We start from the raw sequence: 23,950 nt of genomic DNA, 5'->3' as shown, positions 1-23,950 counted from the left end.
CAGCAGTAAAGTCTTTCAAGTTCCTGGGCTCCACTATCTCCCAGGACCTGAAGTGGACGTCCACCATCAGGACCATCACCAAGAAGGCACAGCAGAGGATGTACTTCCTGCTCCAGCTCAGGAAGTTCAACCTGCCCCAGGAGCTGCTGATACAGTTCTACAGAGGAATCATCCAGTCTGTTCTCTGCACCTCCATCACTGTCTGGTTTGGCTCAGCAACCAAACAGGACAAGTACAGACTTCAGCGGACAGTCAGGACTGGAGAAAAGGTCATTGGTGTGAGCCTGCCCTCCATGGAGGACCTGTACACCTCACGGGTCAAAAGCAGGGCGGAGAGGATCACTGCAGACCCCTCACACCCTGGACACAACCTGTTTGAACTCCTCCCCTCTGGACGGCATTACAGGTCACTGTGCACCAAGACAACCAGGCACAGGGACAGTTTCTTTCCCTCAGGCCATCACACTGATGAACACCTGACTCATGACTGTATAACAGGACAACAACCAGCACCTGGAAATATACTTTTGCATAGATCTGAAAAACTGCATCTAAACTGTGTCTGTATATTTCTATATTTATAAGTATTTAATTTTTATTTTTCTAATGCGCACTCTTTTTTCATGTTTGCACAGTCTTTATCTTGTTTGGTCTCTCAGTCTAATCTTGTTTATTTGTCCATACATACACAAAGCTGCTGTACCCGAGTCAAAGTGGAGCAGTGCACCCAGAGCAGACTCTGTGCACAGCGACGCTGTTCTCAGCCTGTGCAGCTGTTTGTTGGAAACAGACGGCACCCCATGTTTCCTGAGGAGGAAACCTGGCCCCCAGTGCAGCGATGTGGCTCACAGGGCGAGGGGGCACTGGAGATCTACGGCACAGATCACTAAGTTGAACCAGGGTCTGGACTCACACACATGACGGTGAGGACACCATGTTCACTGGTGCTGCTGGTCTCTGGATGGGGTTGGTGGGGAATCACCAGCCTCATCCTTTAAATAGCTTCTTATTATAATTAAGATGAACTCAGCTCCACTTGAGTAGTCTCCTTTTCAACCAATCAGCTTTCCTCTTACCTGTGCTCTCTGCTGTCCGACTCTTCCTTAATCTGAGAGAGATGCCGAGCTCCCATCTTGCCCTGCAGCACACCCAGCATAGAATATCAGTTAATTACATGTTACCGGACAGAAGAGGAGGAGAGTGACACTTTCCCTTGATGACAGGAGACATCTGTCTGTCAGTCTCCAGGCAACACACACGCAGACACATACACAGGTAACTGTATCAAGATTAGTTACCTGCATTGACTTAGAAAGGTTACACCTGGTTTTGTGTAGTTCGGATTAACTATTTACGTCAAAGATCTTTAAAAGCACCATGGAGTTAAAAATGTATGTGAAGACCAAAAATGCTCATCAAGCAGAACAAGCAGTGACCAGATAGCCTATTAAAACCTTTGTTTTAAGGGCATATTAAGGAAGTACAGGCTGATTTGGTGTCTTTTTAAGGGCAGGAACAGTAAAACTAGAGTCTGTACACTGGTGCTCTTTGTAGGCAACACAATGGAAGTTACAACACTGCAGACACAATTAAAAAACTCACCACAACATTAAAATCATAACAATAAAATGAGAAATCATGACCTCATTGCAGTCTCATTCAGTCGAAAACACCCAGCTGCTAGCTAGTGCTAGCAACGTGTGGAAGTGTGACCTGAGGTTGGTAAGAGTTTTCCCTTTTGGTGGACGGATGCACTTCTACAGCATATTTGCGTATTTTAATATGACACTCCTGGCCTTTGTTTCTAATTTTTAGCAAACTGAGTCTTTTCATTTGTGGATATGTACAAAAACTCGCAAAATTTAAAGTATGATCACCTAAGTCGGGTTGACCCTCAAATTAAAACCCCAAATATCCAGTTTTAAAGCTGAAACCATAAAAGACAATTATGAACTCAAAGCAGTATCACAGATTTTGTATATTATAAAACTTGCAGTCAGACAAAAACTGCTAATGCGGGATCAGCACTGTAAGAGCTTCATGTTTCAAGCTGCTAAATCAGGACAAATACAATCATCAATCACTAAATTATGGGACCATCCCATGGGGTTTAATGTTGTAGCTCATTAAGAGCAAATCTTTGGTTGGATTTTACTTCCACGCTCGTTATATGTTTGCCAAAACATAAACTGAAAACATACAGATTTTATTAATAAAACACAGGACATTTAGTAAAAATTGATCCAGCTTCGTTTAGTTGAAAGTTTTTAGCATGTTTTTTTGTTTTATTACTTTTTTCATGTTTGGTAATTTTTCCTTCAATTACAAAGTTGCTTGTTTTTGCAGCAGTGAAACAAATGAACCATTACACATAAAGTCAACTCAGTACAAACTTGTTTTTATAGAAAACAGTTAAATGAGCTGAACATGCAGATACTCACCGTGAACAGGGCGTCCATCTCTGTGTGCTGTCAGTGTATTTTGTTTCCATCCTGCAACTTTACCTTCCTCTGTGCAGCGGTGACGTTTGCCTCAAACATCTAATTAGTGTGGTGTCTCTGCTGCACCTCCTCCTCCTCCTGATTCACCTATGTGTCCGTCTTCCGCTGATGTGCAGTAACAAAGTCTCACTATGGTTTTGGTGAATTAAGGACTGCAGTATATCAACATAAGACAAAATATGTTTATATTTAACATTTCTACAAACCAGTCACTGCCAGTGTATTTACATCTGCCAAGCAAAGCCTCATGTTGCATGTTTAAGCAAATCAAAACACTTGGCTAAGGCCGGGAAACAGAACAGGTCTCGGTCAAATAGTAGCTAAACAAAGCCAACTCGAAACACAACATGGGAGTTAAATAGTCAGTAACATGGTAGGATTTACCTGGGAAAATGATTATTGATTGGTTGTGTTTTACGTTAGAGTTAGGTCCACATTGAGGCTGGGGAACTAAAGTTTCTGCAGTAGTTAACATCAAGACACCGATTCACAAAAATGCAACACAATACTTAAACATTTTATTAAACCATCTCACTGTTTCTTAGCGTTTCACATGAAGCAGGACATCAGGAGTCAGTCCTGTTCAGTTCAGCTCATTTCAACACATTTTTAATTTGCAGCTGTCAGACCACTGTCGTTGCTGCATCTTACAGCAGAATATTCGGTCCTGCTCTTTGATTCACGCTCCAGTTCTTTTGTTAACATGGACACATTGTGTTTTTGCATATCTTGTAACTTGATTTGGCTTTCTGATTCCTGCTAGACAGGAAAAGTCCATGATTTCATTTGATTACCTGGTCTTAAACTGGAATTTATCGACTCACCTCAGATTCAAATCCTGTTCCATAAGCATGTCATGATAACCAAAACCAAAAACATAGAAAATACAGAATTGCTTAATTTCAGTGGTTTTGAAAGTTTTAAGATGATTAATCATGTTAAATTCATCTAAAGTGGATAAACCTGTGTCTCTGTTCTTCTGACCGATTTCTCTACATAGAGTAGCTGCTGGTAAATTTCCATCCTGAAATTAATCTTTGAAGTGAATGATGGGAGGTAAACTGTGAACCAATCTGTGGCTCCGTGTCTATATAAGCTGAACATCCTCACACAAAGCAGGAAACGCATCCAAATAAGACAATAAATGTAAAAGCTGAAAGAAGATAGAGGGTCTGAGCTAAGCACCTGCCACTGCAGACCACTGCTGCAAACATGCATCATACTGCATTAGAAAAGGTGACTTGTTTCACAGTAAAAATACATTTGCAGTTTAAAAACAAAACAGAAGTCCACTGCTCTGATCGTCATCTTTGTGTGTCTATGAGTCTGTGCAGCGTCTGTAGAAGTGGAAGTAGTAGTCGGTGAAGAGCACCCCCGCGTAGTGATGGTCAGTACTGCAGTTTGCTTGGCCCTGGAGACAGATATGCAAAAGCACTCAAATACTACAAAATAAAAACGTTTCATTTTAAAATCAGACTCAATAATTTCTAAAAACAGCTGCTCACTGTAGTTTTATTAAACAGGAGGAAAGAGCGCATTTGTTGGGAACTAGTTTCAGAGGCGGATGAATCCACATTTGGTCTGTAGGGAGTATCTGTGGCAGCGGGACTGAGTCAGAGTAAACTTTAGTGTCCCTGTTCACAGCAGTGTAACTATTGTCAACAAAAACATTGACAGTAGGTATTCATTGATGACCTTTGATCCAATGACTATATTGTAACAATAACATTAATTAAAAATAATTTACAACAAAAACTATGGAGAAATCATTGTTCAGTGTACCATGAAGGATAAATATGAGATGAAATTACTGGCTCTGTTGTGGCAAACAACTGTTCATCCAAATCCTTTGTGTCACTGGATGAGAATTTATCCAGCAAAGCAGGTCTCGTAAAGCCAGCCGCTCGCCAGGGCCATGTCAGCAAGCTAACCAAGTCGTTGATACTGGCCTAAAGTCCGACAAAATGATGAGCGACATGGCAGCCTCATTTTCAGCTGCAGCCGGACAGGTGGGAAGAAATAGGAGAAATGATCTGTGGACACACTTTCTTTTTCACACTGAAAGTAAGCTGGAGTGTGTTGTCCAGAAAGAGGACGGACTGCCATGTAGATTCAAGATGGGTGAAACAAACAACCGACGACAATGTAAATATAATATTAGCCATGTACGTTAGGTAAATACTGTGTGTGTTAGTGACTGCTTTGCCTACCAAACAGCAATAACGACCCCAGAGCAGAACCATCACTCTGTCTCACCACTTCTCACAGGCTAACGTTAGCCGTCCTCTCGCTAGTAACCATATAACATTTGCAGTTATTGCTACTTGAGTTTAGGGCACATTAACTTACACTATTATCTTAGTTTTCAAGCTAGCTCATATTTTACCCCGCCATACTCTTGTCAGAGCAAAATACTGGGCACAGTGAAAAACTAGAGGACAGAGTTCTCACAATGCATGACTGTTTGCTTCTAATATGTGATGAGAATCAGCCTACTGCTGGCTTGCAGAAAATAAATATAACCTGTGAAGGGGAAAAAAATGATTATACTGGTTCATACAGTTGCACTTCTTTATGTAGTATGAAAGAATACCCAGTTCATCACTGTTAGAGACAGTCACTGCTGGTTTCCACATGGGACTTGATGACAAGAGAGTAATTATAAAAAAGAGGAGAGGAAAGGGAGAGATAATCTCTTACAGCCACTGTGGAGCGGAAGTGATAGGAGCTGTGATAAAGACGAGCCACATGGAGAGGCCATTCATGTTCTCCCTGCAGAAACAGATGGAAACAAACCTAGAAATCACTTCTGAACACATTCAAGAAGAACGTTAGACCTCTTAACTTCCAGTTTTCCCCTTTTCTCATTAAGTAGCTTTGAGGTTTCAAACAAAAATCTCCCTATGTTGCAGTGCATCACAGAGTCTGTGTCTGCTTGATGTTTACAGTGAGTGGGATGTTCAAACACCCTGTGGATTATTTTCTACACATTTCATTAAGACATTTTCCTGGTTTATGGGAAATTTAGGGATCTCCACTAGTTTTGAAAACAAAACAAATAAAGTTCTGCTGGTTTACACAATATGTAGCTGCACACCCTGCTGATTTTCCAGTAAGAAAAAAATCAGAAAAGAAGCACAAAGTCAACAATGAAGCAAACTGATTAAATGTCCTAAAACACAGCAGGGATGCAAAGATTATTTTCTTTGTCCATCTGCTGATCATCTTATTTCTTTGCTCTAAAAGATGTAAAATGCTCTTAAAGTCGCATGTAAATAATAAGTAATATAACATGCTTTGCATAACATAAAACTGCATGTTATCAAGAAAATAACTTAAGTTATTGTTTTGTAGGAACAAGAAAAGGCAAAACAATTTGTTTATGACAAGAAATGTTTCTGGAAACTGGGACATTAGGAATAAGAATATTGTGTCACTACAACATGGAAATACTGTTAAAACATTTAGAATATGTTTGTGGTATAATAAGATGTTTTTTATAACAGTTTTCTAGTAAAAGCAAATTATATGGTTGTAATTACAAGAAAAATAGGTGATAACATGAAAATATCTTTTTATAGAAACAGAAATAAAACAAGACTAATTTTGCAATAATACTGACAAACTGTATATTTACAGTATACTATTACAGTATATGTACTACTTAGCACTACAGGTGAAGGAACATGTGGCTGTTCATATGTACCTGTGTATTTGACGGGTATCTGCTCCCAGTTATATTGTCTATATCCAGCAGAGCGGAACAGGCCACGGACTCATCAGAGCTGCACAAATGGACCACCAGCAGCTCTGTAGAACTGCAGCCAAGTAAAAACATGTATGGAAACATTTTCATTTACTGGCATCTCTGTGCTTCAAATAAAACGAGAAGAATCAGCTCAGCTGACCCAACTTGTAGCTAGCGAAACAGCCAGCAGCCTCACTAACATGCTAAAGAGCTTCATCAGGTAACGCGCTAATCATCCATACAGCTATGGTTGATGTGGTTTTTAGTTTATCTTATACTGCACATTAACACTGCCAACTGCACACTAATGTTGCTGACCTTATAGATTAATTAAATGTATGGCATTTTCATAACAGGAGGTGTTAAGAAGTATGTAGAAGAAGATATTGCTTGATCGCCTGTATCATTGTATAACAACCACACATAATCAGTTTGGTTTTAAATCCAAGCTGGGGACAGATCTGTGTATCTACAGTCTGAAGGAGGCAGCACAGAAGTACCTCAGACAAAACTCCTTGGTCTTGGTGGGTTTTATTGATGCGTCCAAGGCATTTGATAGGGTTAATCACTTTAAGCTTTTGGATAAATTAAGCAAAAAAGGGGTTCCTGATAGCATTGTGAGAATCTTGGCATACTGGTACTCTAATCAGAAGATGCAGGTTAAATGGGGTGGGACTATTTCAGCCTCGTTTGGTGTTTGTAATGGGGTGCGCCGGGGGGGCTACTGTCACCAGCCCTGTTTAACTTATATATGGATGAGTTGTCTGAAGAATTGAATAAATGTAACACTGGATGTATGATAGGCCCTAATCTTGTAAATCATTTTATGTATGCTGATGATTTGGCCATACTTTCGCCCAGCAGTGCTGGTTTTCAGCAACTGCTGAATGTGTGCTCGGACTATGGATTGAAGTATGATGTGAAATATAATGCAGAAAAGAGTGTTGTACTGATCTGTCGGACTAAAGGGGACAAAGAACTTTGTTTCCCAGACTTTTGTTTGTCTGGACAAAGGTTGAGTGTCTGTAGAAAAACTAAATATTTAGGACATTTCATTACAGATCAGCTTTCTGATGATGAGGATATATATCGGCAGTGTCGCATTTTGTATGCTCAAGCTAATATGTTGGTTAGGAAATTTCACATGTGTTCTGCTAATGTTAAAGTTCATCTGTTCAGAACATACTGTACACCGTTGTATACTGCCCCATTGTGGTGTAAATATAAGGTAGCTACTTTACAGAAACTTAAAGTTGCTTATAATGATGCCTTGAGGATTCTGCTTAAGAAGCCTAGGTCCACCAGCGCCAGTCTGTTGTGTTCACAGGTCCATGTTAGTACCTTTCAGGCATTAATGAGAAACCTGATGTACAGATTTATCTGTCGTGTGAATAACTCTGAGAACAGTCTTATAATGATGCTGGCTAATCCTGGTTTTAGTGTAGTACATTACCAATCCTCTCTGTGGAAACATTGGTATAAATATCTTTTATGATTTTTATTTATTTTTTTTCTTCTTTTATATCCTTTCTTTTTTTCTTTTATTTCTTTTTTTTGAATGGACCTTGAGTCTGCTAATAAAGGATGATGATGATGATATGTCAACATTAGCTACGTTAGGACACTCATTTTCAAATATCAAAATTACCTTGTAAAATATTTTAATTTTTTGAATGCATCTTTCATTTTCTGACTTGTTGCACATACAGTCTGAACATTTCCCTATTTTTCTATTTGCTGTGAGAATCTCCTCAGTCCCCATGATTTCACAGAAAACACCAAAAATAAAACAGACACAATCCAAGTCCTAGATGACAGAGTGATTATTGTGCAGTAAGCATATCTGTTGTCTGTTTAAGCCTGTGTGTGCTTAGGTTTGATGACTAGTATCTTTATCACCACTTTGCCTGTGGCATTTTAGAGCAGATGGTTGGATTTGTAGATCAATAAGTACTTACTTCATGAGCAGGGTGACTTTCATGTTGAGTGGGACAAACTGGCTGATGGGAACTCTGTAGATGTATCTATCTGGCCTGGAGGACAAGCAGTAAGATCATCAATCCTGCCAAAGCTACGGCTGATCACAGTCACACCATGTGTTCATTAACTGAGTGGAAAAATAAACCTAATCTTTGTTTTGTTCACACAATGTTATGAGTCAAACTGCAAGTCAAAAACAAAATGGCAACTTATGCACATCAGTGAATCATCAGGCCTTTTGCTCTGATGAGCATTTCAAACAAGGAGCAGAGTCTTTTCTGATATAATCACCATCTGTAATATGTCCGAAGGTTTTCTCTAACAATCCTTCAGAAGTACTGCTTTTGCATTACTGTTATAACTATTACACTGTCTGTGCACTAATAAAAAAGCCTTTAGCCCTGCACACAGATAATATGGTTTCCTCACTTACCCACATTCGTCTCGTACGCAGTATTTGCTGTCAATCACCTGCTGGTTCTCTTTGATCATGAAAGAATGGATGGTGGTGTTGGTCCCTGACAGAGAATGACAGACACACGTCAACAAACCATGTTGTTACTGTGAGCTCACTCTCACACCAACAGAGCAGATTTCATGATGAATGCAACGTTTAGCAGTACCAGGTGGTCGCATTGAAGGTGCCCATTGATACGGTCATTAAAACTGGAACCAGAGCGTAAATCTTGTCCCTGAAATCATATGGATTCATCCTCGAGGGATCCTGTGTTCTCAGTAAATTTCAATGAAATTTAAGCAGTTCATTGCCAAGCTGTTGTCACTGAGTGGTGAGCATGGCACACACAAGCATGCACACATGAACTGTTGCAGACAGTGCACACACAGCCACAGATGTGATTGCACGTGGGTCACCACATGGATGTATGAGGAGAACTGAATGTTGTGCTCAAAAAAGGTCATGGAAGTTGCCCGCTTGCTGTGTACTCTGAACAATGTCTGCCGTGTTTCTGCAGACTTTTACAATTTTACGTACTTTTGGGCCCATAGAGCATGTGCATTCATCTTCCAGCTGACTCCCTGCTTGCTCGTTACATGTACAGTAAATGAATGAGATAAAATAAAGCGGCCTTCTTGACTTCCTAAAGATTACTGGACTTAACGGATCAAACTCTGAAAACAGAAAGCGTCAATCTATAGCTGACACCTGCTCCTTTGGCAATAGCTATGTATGAAAAAATGCTTCATAGGCCAGTGTGTGTCATGTGATAAAGTAGTTATGCAGTTTAGCCACTACACCAACACCCCTACACATCCAGCACTGGTCCTGTGGATGTGCGCAGACTGTGCTGAGACGTTTAGCTACAGCTCAGCCTCCGTGTGGCACATTGTTGTTTAGGATCATCTAATAAGAATCCAATGTACTCCCCATCTGCCGGGAGCTGAAGCCACAAGGGGGCACCAGTCAGCTACTGTCCGCTTCTTAGTTAAACTTCAGTCTGTATGAGAGTCATTGTGTGTGTCTGTACATATTGCTGTTCAGATTTAAAACTCACAGTCTCTGGCGCTTTTCAGAAGGTGATAAAGTTTTTCATATTTTCTTTCTGTAGAGAAAAACAGCAACAATCAAACCAGAAATCAGTGGCACATACAGTGAGAGTGCAGGTCTGTGTCTTTTTGCGCAACGTATCATTCATTTCAAGCATGAATTTACAGTGTGCATGCATACACTGACATCAGTGACTGGACTGTCTCCCTTTGTGCATGTTTGTTTGTATTTATGTCTTACAATCACTGAGGATGAGATTACCAATCGTTTCTGGTCCAGATGACTCTGTGATGTTGAACTCAGTGCTGCCACCTGTTGTTGAAGGGCAACAGTACACCTGATCGCAGTACAGCAGCTCACAGAAGTCCACATCTGGTGGCCAGTGGCCAGGTCGAGTTGGTGGGACTGGGGGTATCAGGGTATCTGGGTAGTGAGAGGGTATCAGGAGTTCATCTGCACTATAAAAATGATGTGTTTAAAGACTTATTCCGTTTTATATTTACAGTCCACATTGCTGCTAATTAAAGATTTGGAGCATGTGAAAAAGTAATAGCTCTGATAAAACACTGTCAGTGTTGTTCAATACCTGTAGTGGTGCAGGCTGTGGTCTGCACAGGAACTGAGCTGTTGTTGCTAACAGACACAAAAACAAAATCACAAACACCACTCAGAACACTGTGCTTTGTTGTTACGTTTTTGGTAAACATAACAACCTACCTCTTATTTAACGGCCAACAATACTGTACTTTGGATGAAATGTGTAACAGAGAACAGAACAGAGGTTTATAATATTGTTAATATGTGGTTGATAATGGACTTAGAGGGTGTTACGAGGTGGTTGCCAGGCAACAGTTGCTAAAATGTTACCAAGTGGTTGTTAGAGAAATGCATATGGTTACTATAGTGTTACAGTAGGATGTTATTAGGCAGAGAGCTACTCTGAGAATGCAATGAGAACACTGATGCTAGGGTATTACTACATGGGTCCAGTCATCGTTTATGTTAAATGTTGTTCTGGAGTGACTGTTAATGGTTGTAAGGGTGTAGCTAGGTTGTCAGTAGGAGATGTGTTATCTGTTATGCTTCTAGTACAGTCATGGCCAAAAACATTGGCATCCCTGCATTTCTGTCAGATAACCACCACTTGTAGGGGTGCCAATATTTTTGGCCATGACTTTAAGTAAATTTACTGTAAATGGGGTTTCTTTATACAGTAAAAAGACAGTTGTTTACCTGTTGCTGGGAGAGAAGTTGAAATCTCCCTCCAAATTTACTAGGTACAAGGCGGTGATAGAGATGATGCTGCACATAAATACACACCCACCACAATACTTTTAAGTGAATATGTATGCAAGTCAATATGCATGTAGTGAAAACAGGATGTGACATCACCCCTCACCAGAAACCCATTGTGGCCAGCAAGGTGAAGATGCTGGCCAGGAAGACTTTATTCTGCAGACAGTGGCTGTATTTCTGACTCCAGCCCTCCTTCTGATCCTTCTCAGCCTTACATGTGTCAGGACCCGATGTGGTTGACACACTGCTGTGTTTCCTGGGTTTACTGCTGGAGGCAACAAGAAAAACAGTGGTGCAGTGGTTAGCACTGCCGCCTGACAGCAAGAAGGTCCTGGCTTCAAACCCGCCACCGACTGGGGCCTATCTGTGTAGAGTTAACATGTTCTTTCCTCCATGTACTCCATTTTAGGTTGACCCCTATCAGTATACTGTATGTTACTGATGCATACCCTGTGTAGATGGTGAGATCTATAATACCAGACTAGTAAACAGATGAGGATAGGTACCTGGTGGAGCGCAAGCTGCCCGTCAGGCTCTTCAGCTTGGCCAGTCTTCGGTTCCAGACCTCCAACTCTTGGATTCGAGTCTGCAGGTTGTCGGTGAGCTTCGACAGCTGCTGCACTGCCCCAACGTTCTCCATGAAGATCTGATCCTGAAGATGGAGGAGGCGGCATCAGAGAAATGCAGACCCTACACTGTTTGAGTTCCAAACTAGGTCAAAGGTCAAAGTGTTTACTTGTCATATGCAGTTAGGAAACGTGTTTCCCTGTACAGTGAAATCTATCTATCATAGTTACAAATAAATTATAACAGAGGTGAAAATATCATAACCTAGCTTCAGGAAAAAACAAAGAAGGTGACTGTACCTTGTCCACCATGAGGAAATTATTAATCCTCTCGCCATCACAGCAGGTGACATCTCCGACCTCTTTGACAGCAGATGGCAGCAGCTCCTTCACCTCCTGAGCTATTACACCTGAAATGTCATATGAACATCTTAATGTAATGCAGACAAAAGAATCACAGCATGCACAGCATCACACACCTGAATAATAAATAAAGTAGAGTGTCAGACAGGAATAATGTGACCCGTTACCTGTCTGGTGCGTTTGGTCTATTCCCATGACGGAAGCAAATTCAGGCTTGTAATCGAACTCAATGATTCTCATCTGAGTGATTCTCTTCAGCTGCTGCTCAGAGTCGACCTGACAAACAGACAAACTGTTTTTCAGTCATTTGTAAGTGCAGAATGTTTAAACTCATGGCATCACAAACTATAGGTGAATGAATATCAAACTGTGTAAACTCAACCTCTGTGTGAATCAAGCAAATGACACCTGTAGTGATCCACTGTAAACCAGGTGTCAGCGCTGTAGTCTGATCACAGCACTGCTCACTACATAGGTAGCAAACATTGACTGGCTCTTATATTCTGTCTGACAACTGCTCACCCCCTCTGAGCTCCAGAAAGCAAACCTTCATCAACAACATTTCGACATAAGCACAAACTTTACAGTGTCTGTGTGCTACTATTTCATTGTCTTACCTCTTGTATGTTTTGCTTAGCACGACAGTCGGATGGGTGCATGACGGTGCCCATCACCTTGGCATTACCGCAGACGACCAGCGCCTCATCAGGGCAGTCGGTGTTGATGCCCACCCGGCCTGAACAGACCACTGTGTCATGTACCGCCCCACGCTGCCACAGGGTGTCTCCATCCATCTCAAACTGACCCGGGTTGGAAGCCTGCAGGAGGGAGACTCCACTTATGCTTAAAGAAACCGGCTATGTCGGAGCTTTTTTCTGCTGCCGTTTGACACAAAGGGTCACCAACTTATTGATTTATAGGTTTAAAGTTACCCTGACAATGACTCTCTCCGACACCAGAGCTGTGAGGAGGAGCGTCTCCTCCTTCACTGCAGCATATAGACCAACCACCATCTGAAAATACCTGCACACACAGATACAGTTAACATGTGGCTTCTCTGACTGTAGCTAATTCAGTGATACACCTGCACAAAGAAACACACTCCTACCTCTGGTCAGGGTTGGGCTTGCCTTTCTTCCTCATGTTATTGGCTGTCGTCTCACTGAAGTGCAGCCGGCCAAGAGTGACTTTGGTGACCTTGCCACCAGGTAGACTGACCCTGCAGGTTCACAGCTTGTTTTCATTTTTTAATGTTTACAACTTATGCAGAAAAGTTTGAAAATTAAAGTACTTCATAAAAAAAATTGCTAGTAATTTTACATTTTACATTTTAAAATACTGACTGTGATGAACGGTATCAGAAGCACCTTTGTGCTTCTACATGTATATTTATGAGTGGCTGGAAGGGGCTTACTGCAGCAGTCAGTGATGCACCGCTCACTACTCCTAACCCCCAAACAGTGACTGTCTAATCACGTTACCAGTTGTGTCAGGGCTGTCGTGCTTTGGATTTGTCTGGAAGTTTGGGATGTCCATTTTTAGCTTCAGTCTTGAAGCGTTATGTACACTCAGCAGGCACAGCACACCCAGCTACAGCTGTTGGAGGTGGGAAGGGTTAGCTAATTGTCCATTTGTCAAGTCTTTCCTGGTGTGAAAGTGAAACAAATCTTTGCATGGTTTACCATTTTATCAATTATGAATAAACTGCCAACTGGAAGTATGTCACCATCAAATGCTTCATTTAGATTCTGGGTTGTAGTTCTAAACATGAGGAAACATTAACACTATAATTATAAATACTTTTTGGCAATGAGAATATTGCATTTTACTGCTTATATTGGTCTTTTAGAAGGATGGTGGACAGTCTTAATTAAAAATAATTCAGAAGAGTCTAATAAAAGATCATTCCTGGTTCAGGCTACACGATCGGTTTATCTGATATGATGGTCACTATGTCAGATTACACAGTGATAGTCATAAATTTTTGGAAAAGCAGACAGACTACATGCTAGTACCCGACAGATCACAGCCTGACGACAGTCACAACCGGGAGGTGCCGAGACCTGGGACAAGAGCACGTGTGATACTGGCTGCTTGTGTTCGGAAAAGCATAAAAAAGGGGTGGGAGGCAACCGTGGACCCATCTGTGGGTCACACAAAGAGCCTGTTGTCTCTGCTTCATAGAGAACTTGAAGTAGTAGTTAAAAAAAACCAAAAACTAGCTAGCTAGCCCTGATAGCGTAGCTACTTCAGAAGGCTGACTGTGAATGTAATGTTAGCTGTACGACTGTGATATTTAATGAAAAGGGTTCTGTCCTTTATGCCAAAAATGTTGTGAACAGAAGAGCACCCTGTGCTCCTGTTGATCAGCGTCACCCCCCTCATCGTACACAATGAAAACAATTCTGACATGCTAGCCTTTGTGTCGGGACGCTGTGAGGTGTCCAAGACACATCATCAGCTGTCGTTTACTATGACACACTATACGAGATAAAATGATCTCTTTTTGTATCTAACGCCATTTGTTGGTTCTGACGCCCTACATCTGTCATGTTGGGCTGTTGGTTGGGCTTAAATCATGTAGTCTGAACTGGGCATAAGGCACAAAACCCTTTTCAGTATCAAAATATTAGCTACAATCCCTTTCTGGCAAGGAGAATGCTGTATTTTACTGGTTATACTGGCCCTTTAGAGGTGCTTAAATAGGTATAAAGGTACTGGATGATTAATAATCTTTAAAAAAAAATGCACAAGAGTAAAATAAAGGAAAATACTGCATTTACTTAGTGAGCAGTGAGTTACCAGGCCAGTGGTTTTCCCCACTGACCACAAGGGGCAACATTGAGCCCATTTTAATTTTGCACACAGGAGTGATGTAACAGCATTCACAAACATAATTGATAAAATGGTAAACCATGCAAAGATTTGTTTCACTTTCACACCAGGAAAGACTTGACAAATGGACAATTAGCTAACCCTTCCCACCTCCAACAGCAAACAGCTGATTCCCTAAACTTTGGACTGGTACAGATCTCTGACTGTCACCCCATTGGTCTTGCTGCATATAGGCTCTCTTCAATGGTTACTTACCTGACAGGGTGGAAGGGCTTCTTGCTGCGGTCAGGTTGAGACTGTTCGATGGTCACCTGGTGGCTTGGAGCTTCCAGCTGTAAACATAAAGAAGGAAAACAAGAGGTAGTGCACAGATGTAATACTGAACACATGTAAATACAATATTCAGACTCCCCTGCAACCAAAACGGCTCAGCAGGATAAGTCTGATGAGTTCTGAGAGCCCATACCTTGATGCCAAACACTTTTATCAGGAAGTAATCGACCTGCTGCGGCCCACTGGCTGTTCTGATGCACTGTGGCTCTGAGGCCACGCCAATGTGAACAGTGACCTGGAAGTGGTTCTTCTTCTGGCAAACAAAGGCTTCGTCAGCTGCAGAGTAGCTGAAGCCTTTATCTGCGCCCACACAGTAGGCAGGTGGAGCCCTGGAGACAACAACCAAGCACATCAACAACTACCAGCCAGATTAAAGAGGAAAATGCTGATTCAGCTGGTGCCTTTACTCACAGCATCTGGCAGCTGCTGTCATACCAAGTGCTCCACTGTTCTGGCCTGTAATGCTCCCAGGTCAGCAGCTGGTAGGATCCCAGATTTAGTTCAACACCACCTACACTGTTCCCTATTCCCCCACCACGAGTCCTGTCACCATCGACTGCTGTTGACGGTTCCTCAGACGCAGATCTCCGCCTCTTTTTACTTTCTGGGGAGCTGGAGCCCGATGACAATAAGTTTCAGAACAAACAATTAAATACCGACAGACCAAGTTGCCATATGATTAGTTTATCACAGCAATATCGGCACAGACGTTTCTGGGTTTTTTACCTCATCATGAGCTTTACATATATCATGTCAGGAAATATGATAATTGGTCATAATTTGTGCTTACCAGGTGTGCACTGTGGAGGCAGAGCCCAGCAGACAGGTTGAAAGGGGTGTAGTTACATTTGGGGCTATGTCTGGACCAGGGCATGGTGCAATGCAGCTGTCTGAATGTGGAGACAGAGGCGTGGGTGGGGTGTGAACCTGTGAGCACCTCTCTGGTCTCAGGTAGTGTGTGTGTTCAGGTGAACGGTGTGTGTGCTGGTACAGGGGGACAGGTGCAGCAAGTGTGGCAGGAGGTGCCGCAGATTTGATATAAGTGTTAGTGAGGCCCAAACTGGTGAGCTGATCGTGGGTCAGCAGGTCAGGGTGGGTGGGGACAGAGCCTTGATTCTTAAAGCGACAGGAAGAGGAGGCAGGCTGGAACACCTCCTGGGTGCTCTGCTGGTTGGACCAATAGGGGTGCTTACAGTGGAAGTCTGCCAATCAGAGTAGTACAGTACATTAACAAACAGTTTCAAGTCACAACACTCAAACACAGGTATAAACACTGTTACCGATGAGAATAACCCTTCGTTTTCGCTCTAAAGATGGAGTTCTCAAACTTAGTATTCAAAGAATCTGATTTCTACTCAAAGGTCCAGAACGATTAGTGATAAGCAAATCACTTTTATTATAAAAGTTACAAGCAGCGCAAACTCACCAGCCACTTTATTAGGTACACCTGTACAACCGTATGCACTTTAATGCAACACGTCTGCCTTAACATTTGTGTTTATGAGGCTCACAGTGTTTCAGTTTTTGGTGAAATTGTCAAATATATAAATTCAATTATATGTTTATTATTGAGGTCATAGTTAAAGGTGGTGTTGCACAGGACTGCATTATTTACAGAGGTGTTCCTAATATTCTGACCCTCTCATGTATGTAACCGGATAAAAATAGAGACAGTTTACCCACCTGCCCTGTTTCCATCCTCATCCCTTTAAAATCCTGATGCTCTCTCCAACTTTTGAAAGTAGCATGTAGCTCTGTTTACACAGGCCTTGGTGTTGCCTGATTAACATTACAATGTTTTTGTGCTTCTGTCTTAAAGTATTTTAAAGCTGTGAATGATACCTGGTATCTGTACAGGTGAACAGGCCTCTGAGCAGGAATCAGGTGGAGACTCAGGGAGCATGCTGGGGAAAAAAAGGACAAACCAAGAGCATGAGGCGTGGACTGGTTAGAAGACATGACTGGACACAAGACCCCAGTGTTCACCAGCTGCTGACTCAACAGTGAATGTGATGGATTTCACTGATTACATTACAGTATTTACAACCAGCCATTGAAAACCAGCTCAGTCAGTGCTACCTGTGTGTTATACAACAGGTTGTGTCCAAGAATGAAGATGACACTGTAAATTTACACTAGTACTACTACTACTCCTACCACTCCTGCTTGTTCTTTTTTATTTACTTACACACATTTTACATTGTATCAATTCCTTTGAATATTGGACAAACACACTAACTTCGACTCCTGGTTGACTTATGGACTTTGATCTTTGACAAGGAGTAAAAATAAATGAAAATATAAAATGAAATGTTAAAATGAAGGTATGTTTTTTACAGAAGAGTGAGCTGTTAAGTCTTTGCCATGATGTGAGGACCATTTTCACTTTTAAACCATCATCACTGCACTGTATATGATTCAAAGGAAAAATAAGACTTGGTTTTAGGGTTCAGGATAGAATTATGGTTGGAGTCAGGCACTCAGGCTGCATCCACGTCCCAGGCCTCAACGCTCAGACCTTGTTGTGTTGCTGCTTCGCGTCCGTGTGTCAGCGCCATGTACCCAGCTGTGCTGTGAACACCTCTGAGCTCCTAACCTGCCAACATGTGCACAGATGTAACTGAAATGTGAGCCACGTGCGCACCAGAATAACAACCAGGTCGTGTGTGCAATGGTCAAATGGCCCTGTTTCCTCCCAAACCACTGGGGTATGATATGTTCCTCCCAGTTTGGCCTGATCAGAAGCTTCTCCATAAACGTCCTGGTCTCTCCACTGATCTCGTCGCCGTTGTAGCTCTCCTCCATGTTTATTGTTACTGGTCTGTGAGGGGCCGACGCCGAATGATGACGACAGGCCGTATGTGCAGCGGAGGAAACATTAAAATGACCACATGGATTCTGATCTGACCGTTCTGACGGCGCTCGCACATTCAGAGGTCAGAGAGAAATCGGGTCTAGGAGCACATACGCAGGTGGCCCAGATCTGGTCTGAGGACATCTGGTCTGTTCACACTGCTGTGGACACACCAGGTCTGGGAAACTTCAGCTGGGATGTGGACGCAGTTGTGAGGGTTAGGGTTAGCATTAAGTTGATAACAGTCCTCACATGTATAGAAATGTGTATCTTACCAGCTGATGGGGTCGATGTCATTGCTAAGATATTGCTCAAGGATGCTTGTATCCACGGTGACAGTACTGTCCAACACATCACTCACATCCTGACCTGCACACACACACACACACACAGACATGATAACCAATCGCTTGTGACCACATCAACCAGAGGAAGATAGATTTCACCTGGAATCACCCTAAGAAGTCCTCAGACTTCTGCTAGTGTTTCTGCTGAGGCTGTTCAAAATAAAAGCTGATTAATTCACTTCCTATTTCTAAGGCTACAAAGTGTCAGGTCCTCGTTTCGTAGCCTACTTTAGTATATTGTAATAAAAGCAAATAGCAAATTGTAAATACTGGACCTCTTACATTTGTAAAGTAGAAACTAATCGGTAAATGATTATCTTCACTAGTGGAAACAGACATTACAATCTCACCACTGAAAAACTGCTGCAGTGCCTCGTTCTCTCCCAGCACCTGGAGCCGGGTGCTGTCAGGCTCCATGCTTCCCAGCGGGGGGGGAGGCTAAGACCAGGGAGTGTGGAGGGGTCTGGATGGGCCCCAGCTGGAGCCACTGCACAGCTGGAGACAGACTGAGAAAATAAACAGAACAACCAGACATTAAGACAGACATTTTGAGACAGACACCTGAGTCTAATTTCTGATAGTGTGTAGAAATGTTTGAAACAGCACTCAGACCTTCATTTTGGAATTAAGATTTTACAGAAAATGTAACTAAATACTAAATAAAAACTAGATGAAAAAATCCACACCCTGCAAAAATTTTTTATGTGTCTTCATTAATTGGACATTAGTGTCCTCTAAAGTGTTTACAGTCTCCGAAAACTGTGAGTTCAACACAGAAAGGACTGCAATGATGTATGTTGCCCATTCAGCATGTTTGCTTTTGTCAAATTGTTTAAAAATCAGAAACCAAATGAAATGAAAGTAAAACAGTTTTTGCAGTATTGATCAAGTTTTACTCGCTTTTGTTTTCGTCCAACTGCCGAATGCATTTCTTCAAAATTCAGCTGACAAACCTGAACTACAACATGACTGAGGTAAATACTTATTTTGCTGTGACAGGTCTAAACAGAAACAGATCTGCTTCGACATATTTGCTCAAACATACCCGTGTCCTCCAAGATGGCTGCCGCTCAGTCGATCTGTGTGATTTATCCCACCTGCTCCTCCTTAGGTACAGTCCATCTGTGATGTGGACTAAGGTTCAGATTTGAGGCCCTCAGAGTTTCTCCAGATGTGCCCACCGTTCTTCTTCTTCTGTGGTTTCAGCTGAGACAAGTATTTCCTTTTATGCAATTTTTGTTTCTTGCTGTGTGGCTTCTGCGGATTGTCTCTGTCGGCTGGACTTTGAGCTTTGAACAGGAAAAGGTAACAGACATTCACACCGGATGCAGGCGCCTACCGGTGAAGCCATAAAACAGGCAGTCATGTTATTGTAAGTGCACACTCAGACACACTGCACTGATAACACACTCCCCAGCTTCTAAACTTCACCTTAATCCTAGCATTACAGCTGCTGTAATCAACTTTTTAAATACTATTAATGCATCAAATGACTTATTGTGAAAGTGGTCACTGACCAACAGGGCCATTTCTACATGTTGAGAAGTTTAGGGGCCACGTCACGATGATCTGGAGCAGATCATTTTCTTTTAGGAGGAGGTGGGTCTCCATCTATTGTATTTTACACACAGAGGTTATAAAGCTATGCTTGTGCACTGCTCACCTCACATTACTTTTAGTCTGTCTCTGTCCGCTGTCTGTAATTGTTTGCTCCAGCGGTGAAATCGCACACGGAAGTGTAGCTGGGTGACAGCTCAAAGGACAAAGTGACATGTCTCCAGAGCAGCATCAGTTGCACATGGCAACCAACATAGAAAAGTCAGATCCCAAATCGAGAAGTTTAATTCCAATGATATAACTTTATGTGGAGGAGGATGTGCCTGAGAAAATAACAAAAACAGGCTCTAACTAATCTCAAATGGAAACAAAAAGGACTTTCAACAAAACCATACAGCAGGGACAGCAACTGTTAAACAAGGTGTATATCTCAGAGGTTACATGCATGAGAAGGGTTTCTAGTGTCTCTTCCTTTCACAGTAAGAGAAAAGAAAACAAAAGTGCCACTGCCAGTCTCCTCTGTTGGTCTCCAGTTCTTGTTACCATTGCTAACTCTGAGAGACGAGACAGTCCAAGTAACTTCAAAACAGTGCTGATTTATTCAAAGGATCACAGGTAAAATTAACATTACATGCTCAGGTATCTTGCACCTCCAAACTGCTCGCAGGCAGATGTAAGATGAAAGACCCTGACCCCACCAGGCCTATACATTATATCCCCTCGGTTGGGCTAGCCCCATACTACACAGAAACATGTCGTGTCTTAAACATAAGAACATATTATGGCTAAGGCTACAGTTATACACGTCATTATAATAATATTAACACCCTGTCTGCTGACAGTCATCAACTCTTCTCTCTAGTTATCCTTGACCAGATGTACCCTGTAGAAACTCATAAGCATGACTAAGCATTTAACAGTCTAACTAGACATCCTATCTCCACTAAACATTTCTAATACATAAAGTATCTATCCAATATCTATCTGACTAAAAATACCTAACACCTCTAATTCTAAATGTAGGTCCTTAAAAAGCCCTTTAACATAAATACAGAGGATAACAGCACTGAGTAACCTCAGTTTTTACGAGTCTCCACACCACACAGGTAAGCGGTTGGCAAAGCTCAGACAGGTGAATCCAGCAGGTTGCTGACCAGATGAGGGGCAGGCTGATCCCTGAACAAGTAGCAGGTGAAATCAGGCAGAGGATCAGACAGAACAGACGTCAGACGTTTTCTGGCTGAAGTGGGAGCAACTGACCCAGCTGTTCTGACATTCACAGCCTCGCCCTGGAGGACGAGCAGGGGGCAGAGACTAATGAGGGTGCTGCAGACAACAGGCCTGAGATCATGTGTCCTTGTCCCCTGCTCGCCTTTCAGCCTGACATTGTGACCAGCTGGATTTACTGCCTTCAGGGAGACCAGGAGAGTCTCCAGCTGTCCCTCACTCAGGTCTACATGGACCTTCAACTGCCTGTCCAGCCTCTTTCCAACTGCGTTGCTGTTGGCTTCTTACTGATGTCCACCCCTTTGTTTCCCAGGTCTAACTGGTCCTACTGTCGCTCTCAGTGCCCTGAGCTCCTCCTCCTGGTCCCTGAGGGCTTCTTGACAATTAGTAACACAGTAAACGTGCAATGTTTCATTTTAACTTCCCCAAATGAAACGGATCTTACACCAGATCTGGTTCCTTGGGAGGTCCATCTCCCTCGCTGCCGAGCCCGCCCTCACATATAGCATGGTCAACAGATGTGACAGTTTTAATTTGTATAGTAGAAACACTTTTTTTTACTTAAACTAATTCCTGTTCAGAGTGACCTTGACTATGATCACACAAAAGTTGAAGTAACATTACTGCACAGTTTACAGTAGATCTTTCATGTTCATTCATGTTACTGTTGAGCTGTATGGATTACTTTGGGGCCAACGTACCCCTTCGGCCTGTTTCAGAATCAACTTTTCTGCCGCAGTGTAAATAGCCGCTCCTAGCACTCGTACTGTAACAAGAAGAAGTGCAACAAAAATCAAACAGCAGCTCACTTGGTTTTTGCAACAGAGGTTCACTTGACCGCAGTCTCACCAGCAGGTGGCATTTCAGGCTTCAGTTCAAATTCACTTCAACGTAGAAACACCAGCGAAACAAATGTCATTTATTACAACAAATTAGTGGCATTGGAAAACATTTTTGACCATCAGTATCAAATACAATAAATATTTCCAAAGGTGAATTTTCAAGGTGCGACCTGAGGTTTACACTGCCTGTTCGGTTGGTGCCACTAGTAATATATTTAAAATGAACATTTTGATCAAATTTTTATATCTTTTCCAAGCAAATCAGAATAATAATGCTCTTTGTTTGCCAAGCATATTGAACACATTGAAGGAATGTGACTCTGGTACAGAAGCTCTTACTGCTTTTGTAAGTCAACATGAAAAAGTTGTGTTTTTAAATAAGGGGGGAAAAGAAGAGGTAAAAACAACAATCTATAATAAATATATTTACAGAAGAGCTTTCAGGTAAATATGTTCAGCGGTTATACTTACTAATTATTGCACTGGGGGTTTAGCTGTGTCATGCTATACAGACAAATGTGGGTTACCTGGTAAAGAGTGATGGCACAGGGGGAGAAACTCCATGTGTCCAGTTATTATGCTGTCCATTGCTCTATAGTGGCACCCAGAGGGTGGCAGTACTGCATATGGTTTTGCCCAGCCTCACCTGCTGCCTCCTGTCTGCCAGGTGATCCACTGACAGGTGGAGGCAGGCACAGTGATCTGGGTCAGTTTGGAGTGGAGAATGTCTGGGATGACAGTGTTGAACTCTGAGCTGATGTCCACAAAGAGGGCCCATGCATAGGTCCCTGGGGAGTCTAGGTGTTGCAGGATGTAATGCAGTATAGAGACGTGTGTCAGGAAAACAACAACATAGGTCATTTTATGCATTTTAATAAACAACCAGTGTTATGTAACTATGTAAACCAGTTCTCACTAGTTCTGCTGGTAAAAACACACCGGTACCTACAGGGGAAAGTGCTGGGAAACAAAACAGTGTTAACATCCTTCTTCTTCTTGTGCTGTGAAAGAAAGGAGAGAAGAGCCACATGTTGTACGAGGTATGAGGTAATAGAAACCTATGATCTGGAGATGTTGGCAGTCGACTTGATGTCCAGTCAGGGTTTTGTGCTGCTGGTCCCAGTGGTAGTTCCCCTCAGTATACACCAAGTCTGACCTCTCCAGTACATATATCCAGCATTTCAGGTTTTCAGGACACAGTAACACGACAGGCCGGTGTCCAGAATCCAGAGGCTGGAAACATGAAACCAAGTAGAGTTCTGACTGAACTCACTGTGATGGTTGTGTTGATGCAACATGTGTCTTATTAACAAACATCTGCCAACTCATCTTGGTGTGTGTGGAGATGATACAAGCATATGAATGAAAATGCAAAACTATTTTCAACACCAAACTGTCTAGTGATTCTGAAGGCAGCAGGCATCATATCCACGGGATCGTGAGAACACAGTGTCCATGAGTGAACCCGGTGGTCCCCCGTGGTCAGGGTCCTCAGTGTACAGGCTGCACTTCAGCAGGTACAGTGTTGAGGGCAGTGAGTGTGTATGATAGCTGGTGTCAGCATCAGCCGAGTTGAGTTGACATGCTTGTAGCACTGGATGATTGCAACAGCCCTGAAAACCTGGTTCAGCCACTAGTGCCTGCACTTCTAGACGTTATCACACAGTACTCAAGTGAGTTTTTAACCATGTTTAAGGTGGTAATGCTTTCGTCTGTAAGGTTGGCAGTTAGTCTGGGAACAACGTTCCCAGTGCTGGAGCCATCAGTGGGAAGTTGACTTGTACCAAGCTCACAAAAACCACTCGAAAAATTTGGTTGCTAAGGAGAAATAAAGCCTTGATCTCGGCTTTGGATCTTAAGTTCCCTTGGTTCCAGCTGAGTTCAGTCGGGTCAGCTCTTGCAAATGCACAGTAAAGTGTGTAATGGCAGCGAGTGTCATGGTGATACAGGCTGCAATCACATCATCGTGTGTGAATGCTTCGAAACAGAATGAG

The 23,950-nt window shown here is 42.4% G+C and overlaps 1 protein-coding gene across 1 annotated transcript; it reads right to left on the bottom strand.

Annotated features, from left to right (window-relative positions):
* Window positions 1-2,989: 2,989 nt before the first annotated feature.
* On the bottom strand, window positions 2,990-18,747 carry myrfl (myelin regulatory factor like). Its single transcript, XM_020613442.1, has 23 exons — window positions 18,681-18,747; window positions 18,259-18,352; window positions 16,972-17,033; window positions 15,920-16,331; window positions 15,541-15,741; window positions 15,263-15,458; window positions 15,052-15,128; window positions 13,070-13,180; window positions 12,894-12,984; window positions 12,579-12,779; window positions 12,129-12,237; window positions 11,899-12,008; window positions 11,539-11,684; window positions 11,136-11,300; window positions 10,970-11,038; window positions 10,323-10,369; window positions 9,998-10,159; window positions 9,744-9,791; window positions 8,663-8,747; window positions 8,208-8,282; window positions 6,208-6,319; window positions 5,202-5,273; window positions 2,990-3,912 (listed from the first exon to the last, which is right to left on the bottom strand). The coding sequence occupies exons 1-23, from the start codon at window positions 18,745-18,747 to the stop codon at window positions 3,820-3,822; spliced, it is 2,805 nt and encodes a 934-aa protein (XP_020469098.1). The 3' UTR covers window positions 2,990-3,819.
* Window positions 18,748-23,950: the final 5,203 nt, after the last annotated feature.

The sequence above is a fragment of the Monopterus albus genome, unplaced genomic scaffold, assembly GCF_001952655.1.
Source record: "Monopterus albus unplaced genomic scaffold, M_albus_1.0 scaffold134.1, whole genome shotgun sequence".
Classification (NCBI taxonomy): Eukaryota; Metazoa; Chordata; class Actinopteri; order Synbranchiformes; family Synbranchidae; genus Monopterus; species Monopterus albus.
Note: the sequence above shows the minus strand (reverse complement) of the source record. Positions and strands in the feature narration are given on the sequence as shown.